This window comes from Mirounga leonina, unplaced genomic scaffold, assembly GCF_011800145.1.
Source record: "Mirounga leonina isolate KUSES-001 unplaced genomic scaffold, KU_Mleo_1.0 Mir_129, whole genome shotgun sequence".
In the NCBI taxonomy this organism is placed as follows: Eukaryota; Metazoa; Chordata; class Mammalia; order Carnivora; family Phocidae; genus Mirounga; species Mirounga leonina.
In genome coordinates, this window is record NW_023270323.1 from 69538349 (window position 1) to 69546092 (window position 7744).

The window sequence follows — 7744 nt, forward strand, 5'->3', positions numbered from 1 at the left end:
GTGTGTGTGTGTGTGTGTGTGTGTGTGTACAGACAGGCTGAGCCAATAGGGCAAGTTACACAGCCTGGTCTCATATTTGCCAATTGTTTGGAATACAAAGACCAAGACAGAATCTGGGATGGGATCACAGGAAGGCTGAAGGAAGGTCCATGAGAAGCCAATGGGAGAAGGTCCATGTTCCCTGCCAAAGCTCAGAGACAATTCTCAGAAAAGATCCTGGAGTCCATGTGTTTCCTTCTAAATTGGCTTTGTGTTCTGACTTATAGTCTTCCTCCAGAAAGAATCTGATTGCCCCCTATGATCCATATGAATTTCGCACTTTTTTGGCTGTCACCTTGAACTACATCTTTCTTTGGAACAAAACGGCTTTATTTTGCCTTTGTCCAAATAACCCTGCAAATCCGCCTGTTTATGGAGGTCAGGGTTTTAAACAGTGGTGGCCAGGTTAATGGAGATGGTCCCTAAATGAACAATTTTACAAAAGGCTTGGAGTTTGGAGAAATAGCCACCTCCAATGGAATTCATGAAGAGACTCTGAAAAAATGAGTGAACCAGTCAATATCCATATCTCTGTGACCTTGGAATTCTCAAACAAGTGATTTTTTTTTTTTTTTTTTTTTGACAGACAGAGACAGTGAGAGAGGGAACACAAGCAGGGGGAGTGGGAGAGGGAGAAGAAGGCTTCCCGCTGAGCAGCGAGCCGGACACGGGGCTCGATCCCAGGACCCTGGGATCAGGACCTGAGCCGAAGGCAGACGCTTAAAGACTGAGCCACCCAGGTGACCCATAAACAAGTGAATCTTGAATGAAATACAGCCACAGTTACGATTTTTGGTCTGTATATCACTGGAACATATTATTATGTTGGGAAAATATGAGCTAAATGACAATCCAATTTCATATCAACACAACTGGATTTCAGGCATCTTAGAAATTCAGAAAGTCTCACAATGCTGAGCCCCACACTCCAAAGTGTGCTCAGCCAATGGAACTGAGAGTTAACATGTAGAGAGGCAAACATTCTAGTTCACCAGGGTCCACACAGTTCTCCCTGGTGCTATGTCAAAGCAAAAGGTCAGATGTCATTTATCATCAATTCAGGGACAGCTTTAAGTAAAATGGGCAGCACAGGGCTTGGCAGCTAAGATAGTTTCGTTATTGTTTATAACTCTCCCACAGATATTGCTGCTGGGGTCCTCATCCCATCAAGGAGGGTCTTTGCAAGGTGAGCTGTCCTCCTACCCTGGCTGCTGGGGGAAAGGGAAGGGTTTGAAGGAAGCAGGTCTAATGCCTTGCATGTTACCTACACACACACACACACACACACATAGGATTACACCAACCACTTTCCCTGCAGAAACTGGCTCCCTCCCGAGGGATGTGGCTGGGAGGAGTATCATAAAGATAGATAGATATGGGTATTGTAAAATCCATCTGCCTGGGCTTCTATAAAAAGGGCCTTCCCTGCCTGGCACAGCAGATGAGACAGCTGTAAGCCTGCAAACTCACTCACATCTGGGATTACACCGGATCTGCATACTCCGAATAAGGTAAGAGCCTGGCTCTTTTAAGAGTTTCATTACCTGCCCCCCTCCTAGCTCCTCAAGACCTCAGGATCCTGGGTCTGGATGCCATCAGGGACACTTAGGGACTGAGTCCCAATGCCCTGATGAATTAGGGGGTATTCATCTAGTGTACTTAGTTCTCCATCCACCTTCATTCAGGAGCCCACATGCCTGAGACTGTCTCCCTTTCTCAATCCTAAGGAAAGGCCAGAAGCCCCTTATGCAAACAAAATTCTGAATTTATTTTTATGGTAGAGCACTACAAATGGATTTTAATGTATTTTTAAGTGGATTCATGATAATACGAATCATCTTATCATCAACTAAACCAAAGCAAATCCTGATTAGTTCATAGTTTTCTTATTTGTTACCAATATTATCTGAAAAATACAATAAGTTTAAGGCAACCATCAATCAATAAGGGATGGTATTCAGGACCAGAATGATAGGGTCTGGATGCCTGTCCCATCTTTGTCACTTGCCTACTTGCATAATTTGTTTACTAGTATGAGCCTTAACTGTCATATCTGTTATACATGGGGATGATTTTTTATTATCTACCAGGCATAGCTCTTGAGTGGATTAAACAAGGTGAGAATCAAATGCTGGTAGAGGGCATAGCACACAGTAGGTGTCAAAATACAAATGCTATAGGGCGCCTGGGTGGCTCAGTTGGTTAAGCGACTGCCTTCGGCTCAGGTCATGATCCCGGAGTCCCGGGATCGAGTCCCGCGTCGGGCTCCCTGATCGGCAGGGAGTCTGCTTCTCCCTTTCATGCTCTCTGTCTCTCATTCTCTCGGTCTCAAATAAATAAATAAAATCTTAAAAAAAAAAAAAAATCTTAAAAAAAAATGCTATTTCTCTTCACCTTTCAAGCGTGGTTTGTTTTTTTTTTGTCTTTTTGTTTTGTTTTATTTGTTTTGTTTTTTACTGGCTACCTGATAAAATCTATGTAATTTAGTGTACATTTAAGGTCATCATTTTTTCTTTTCTTGAATTAAAAAATTTTTTTTAATTTTATATTTCACCTATTCCCCTATCCACCTCTCATATGGCAACCATCAGTTTGTTTGTCTCTTTTTTCCTTTGTTTGTTCATTTGTTTTGTTTCTTAAATTTCACAGAGGAGTGAAGTTACGGTATTTCTCTTTTGGTCAGGCTATTTCACTTAGCATTATACCCTCTAAATCAATCCATGTTGTTGCAAATGGCAAGATCTCATTCTTTTTTATGACTGTGTAATATTCCAGTGTGTGTGTGTGTGTGTGTGTGTGTGTGTGACATTTTTCTTATCCATTTATCTATTGATGGACACTTGGGTTGCTTCCATATCTTAGCTATTGCAAATAAAGCTGCAACAAACATAGGGGTGTATATATGTTTTCAAATTAGTTTTTTCACTGAAGGGGGTAAATACCCAGTAGTGCAATTACTGGATCATATGGTAATATTAACATTAATATTATCTATATTAATATTATTATATACTATTAATATTATTAATCTGTTTTTAATTTTTTAGGAACCTCTGTACTGTTTTTCATAGTGGCTACACCAATTTGCATCCCCACCAACAGTGCATGAGGGTTTATTTTTCTCTACTTTCTTGCCAGTACTTCTTATTTCTTGTCTTTTTGATTCTAGACATTCTAACAGGTGTAAGGTGATATCTCATCACGGTTTTGATTTGCATTTCCCTGATGATGAGTGATGTTGAGCATCTTTTCATTGTCTGTTAGCCATTTGTATGTCTTCTTTGGAAAAATGGATTATTCGGGTCCCCTGCCCATTTTTTAAATTAGATTATCTGGGTGGGGGGGTGTTGAGTTGTATAAGTTCTTCAGGTCATCCTTTCTAGTCAATCATTTATTTTTAAAAGCATTGGTTGAGGGCTTTGTACATGTCTAGCACTGTGACACAACAGGGCTCCAGAAATCAATTAGTCATCATCCTTGCCCTCAATTTCCTAGTCTAAATGCTCTGGTAGAAATTCATCCCTATCCACCCTGGTTCACTTTACCCAGTCAAATTAAATGATCTCTGCTCCTTCATGCCTTTCCTTAGGTTCTTACTGCACCCCAGGTGCCCAACCTTACAAACCCACCTATCTCAGAGCGTCCAAACTCCACCCATTTTGAACCCTGGGTCTGTGTCACTTTTAATGTCACTTGCCATGTCCACTATCATTACATGGTCTAGTGACACCATGTAAACCTATATTAAGCTAGAAGAGAGTTTCAGTCATTGCATCCAACACTTCAATATCCAGTTGATATAACTGAGACCCAGAGAGGGAGAGTGACTTGCCCAAGATCATGTCACAGACAGAATTGGGACAGACTTCCAGTTAATGTTGTTCAAATTTCCCCAAAGAGTTATCTCTAAGAGTTTAAGATACAAAATTTCCTATTCAACTTGGTTAATTCAATATCTGATTTAGTGCATGACATACAGTAGATGCTTCTTCAATGAATGAGTAAATGAAGAAGTGAGTGAGCAAATGCAGGAGTAAAGGAGTAGTGAATGAGGGATGAGAGTTTATTTGGTGCAGAGAGTGGTGAAGGGATGAAGGAAGGGTAGGCGGTTTTTGACATTCAGGACCCAGGTAAAGCAGAAATGTGAATAGATGGGCTGCTGGTCTAGTAATTCCAGGAACCAGAAGGATTCTTGATCTCACTCCTAATCAGGCAGACATGTGTCAGGGTTGAGGGAGGGTCATCCTGCAGCCCTGCATTACTGAACTACAGCCAGGCACTGACTTATCTGCTTTTGTCAAACAGGTCCCCACCAAGCTGAAGCCATGAGGATCCATAGCCTCACCCTGCTTTCCTTCCTCTTCCTGGCTGCTCAGGTGCTCTTGGTGGAGGGCCAAAAGGAATTCAGTGAATGGCAAAGCAGCATTGCAACCAAGAATCAGTGGATCCCTCTGGGCAAGCCCCAAACTTTGCAGAGAAGGCAGCAAGAAAAGCATGTGGTCAGTGGCGTCATTGTTACCCGAGACCAGGCCACATGTTATTTGACTGTGACTGATCATAAGGAGGGCACCACCCTGATGGTGGAGTGCACCCGATTTGACCACAAGTTTTCCTGTGTCTTTGCTGGCAATCCAAAGTCCTGCATATCATGTTTTAGAAGTGATATAATCTACTGGAGACAAATTGCCCAGAACTTGCACTGGCAAAACAACATCTGTGAGGACTCCAAGATGGTCCTGAGGACCAGGGTGTGCGGTTGGAGGTTTCCAGAATCCAATTTGAAGCTGGTGTACTCCTCTCTGATCCATGACCCCAGCTATGCTAATATGGAATTCAACCCCTGGTGTCGTACCTTTGTCAGAGGGGCCTCGGATAGAAGTTCCAAGGATGTCAAACACTACTATCCCATGCAAGAGAGCCAAACTATACCTCCTCTCCCTACCAAGGAGATCCAACGCCCAGAGACCACTCCCACAGTGCCCATTGTGAATGAAGAGACCACCACTGAGCATCTGGTTGTGGAAAAGAGCACCACTACACAGCAGACCACGATTAAAGAGACCACCCCGGAACAGACCACTCCCACAGATCGGTTGGTTATGGAAGAGACCACCACTACACAGCAGACCACAATTAGAGAGACCACCCCAGAACAGACCACCCCCACACAGCAGTTCATTATGAAAGAGGCCATCACTACACAGCCAACCACGACCACAGAGACCACCCCAGAACAGACCACCCCCACACAGAGGTTGATTGTGGAAGAGACCACCACAACAGAGCAGACCACGACCACAGAGACCACCCTGGAACAGACCACCCCCACAGAGCGGTTGGTTGTGGAAGAGACCACCACTACACAGCAGACAACAACCACAGAGACCACCCCGGAACAGACCACCCCCACAGAATCCTTCTACCCCAAAGAGGTTACCACCACCATTCCAGTGGAGATACAAACCACGACCACCACCAAACCTAATTGTAAGGATGACTCTAGCATCAAAATTAAGCAGAAGACAATCCAGGACACCTACCAGAATAGAGACCAGAAGACAGTCCAGCAGACGGACCTGGATACATTTGAGCAGCCAGACCTGGATACATTCCAGCAGATGGGCCTGGATACATTCCAGCAGATGGACCTGAATACATTCCAGCCGATGGACCTGGATACATTTGAGCTGCCCAACCTGGGTACATTCCAGCAGCCGGACCTGGGTGCATTCCAGAAGACAGACCTGGATACATTTGAGCAGCCAGACCTGGATACATTCCAGCAGCCAGATCTGGGTACATTCCAGCAGCCAGACCTGGATACATTCCAGCAGCCAGACCTGGATACATTCCAGCAGACAGACCTGGATACATTCCAGCAGACATACTAGGGTACAGTTAGAAGACAGCACAGCAGGATAGCCCAGCAGATGTATCTGGTTACTTCCCAGCAGATGGCCCTGAATTACTGTGAGGAGTAAGAGCACCTTTGGCAAAATCTTAGTCATTGCATTACAGACAAATAATTGCCATGAGTCAAGAGCAGATGGAGTCAGTTAAGAAATATCATATCAGTAGTCCCTCTGTATGCTGCAAAGCTCTCCAAGTTCTCCATAAAATAATGAAGTTTTGTGCTATGAGAGTACAGTGGAATATTTAGATTTGTGTGTGTGTGTGTGTGTGTTTTTAAATTTCCTTTATATTCACTTGTGATGTGAGTTTCAGAGGCTGTTTACCACAGGGTATATATAATTCCATGGCCTACAAAGCTATGTGTATATGCCCAGTGAGGACCTGTCTTTGAAGTGAATGAGCCAGAATGATATTTTCAGTGTGATGTTATTTCTGTCAAAGTAGCAAAGATAATAAAGCTTTGGGCATTTTTCAGAAATGTGTTCAATTGTTTGGTTTCTCTGTGTCTGGTTCTAAATGGATTCATAAATAGTCCTCAATATAGCAATGAAAAAATATCTAAGATACTATATTCTGTTGCCTGTCCATCCTAAGTTATCCCCAAAGGTGGCCCATTTCAGAATTCCTATCGGTATACTTTCATCCATTGGTCTGAGGTATTGGATTATTTGTAAACTGTAGTAATTGGCATCCCTGATTTCAAGTGGACACATGGGGCATGGGGTGATTAAGACAATTGTCAGGGTCTCATAAATGGTAGGAGGGGCAGGATCAGAACCTAGGGGGTCTGTAAGCCAAGTCCACAGGCTGGAGGAATGCCCTCCACTGACTCAAGTCAGAATCCATTATCCCCACCATATGTGGGGCCCCTGACCTTGAGGAGCTTATCTGGCCTGGGGGAGAGGAGTCTGGGAAAATACAGTGACCTGTATGAAAATTCCAACAGAAGGTGGGAAAGTGGCATTGAAAACAGAAAGAGGAGGTGGAAACAGCAGAAAAATATCAGTTGAGCTTTCACAGAAGTGGTATGGAAGCTGGAATTTGGAAACAGTATCCATAGGTAGGAAATGCAGCAGAGTGGAGACACTTTAGGCAGATGACAGCATGTGGGAAAGCAAAGAGAAGAGAAAATCCTAGAAGATGGGAGAGGCCATGGCTAGAATATGGTGGGATGCAGGGATGACACTGCTTTTGGTCATTTACATGTTGGTGAGAAAGATCTGAAAGTGTTCTAATTCAAGAGTTGGGGAGAGAAGAGGATGTGACACCAAATGCCTTGTCACAGTTCTACAAGGAACAAAAATTCAGGAGCAGACTCTATTTTTTAGAGTCTCTCCCAGCATCAAGGAAGAATGGCAGGTGGGGTGGAAGAGTGGTCCAATATCCACTACCTACACTGAGGACTGTCAGTGGCCTATCCAAAGTGTGACAGCCTCAGGGTGATATTTGATGTCATCATCAACATCAACACTGACATTTATCTCTCTCTTGCCATGTGCCAGGCACTGTGCTAACCTATTCCATGGAGTTGGCATTCATTCATTCATTCACTCATTCATTCAACATATAATTTATTGAGCACTGACTCTGCCAGACCATGCTCCAGGTCCTGGAGATACAGTAGCTCAAAGGAGATGGATGCTTTGCCCATGGAACTACCAGTGGGTAAAGTGATGATAAACTCACAAATATACAAGTAATAGAAAGGAAGAGTAAAGGAGAAGACGAGCGTAAAAGTGATGGACTGTAACTAGTCTTAAATGAGACAGCAGAGGAGGCCTCTCTGTGGAGG

At 43.6% G+C, this 7744-nt stretch overlaps 1 protein-coding gene across 1 annotated transcript; it reads left to right on the plus strand.

The window, feature by feature from the left end:
• The first annotated feature begins 1182 nt into the window (after positions 1-1182).
• Positions 1183-6422, plus strand: LOC118010685 (proteoglycan 4-like). Its single transcript, XM_035005264.1, has 2 exons — positions 1183-1225; positions 4345-6422. The coding sequence occupies exon 2, from the start codon at positions 4365-4367 to the stop codon at positions 5928-5930; it is 1566 nt and encodes a 521-aa protein (XP_034861155.1). The 5' UTR covers positions 1183-1225; positions 4345-4364; the 3' UTR covers positions 5931-6422.
• The last annotated feature ends 1322 nt before the right edge of the window (positions 6423-7744 follow it).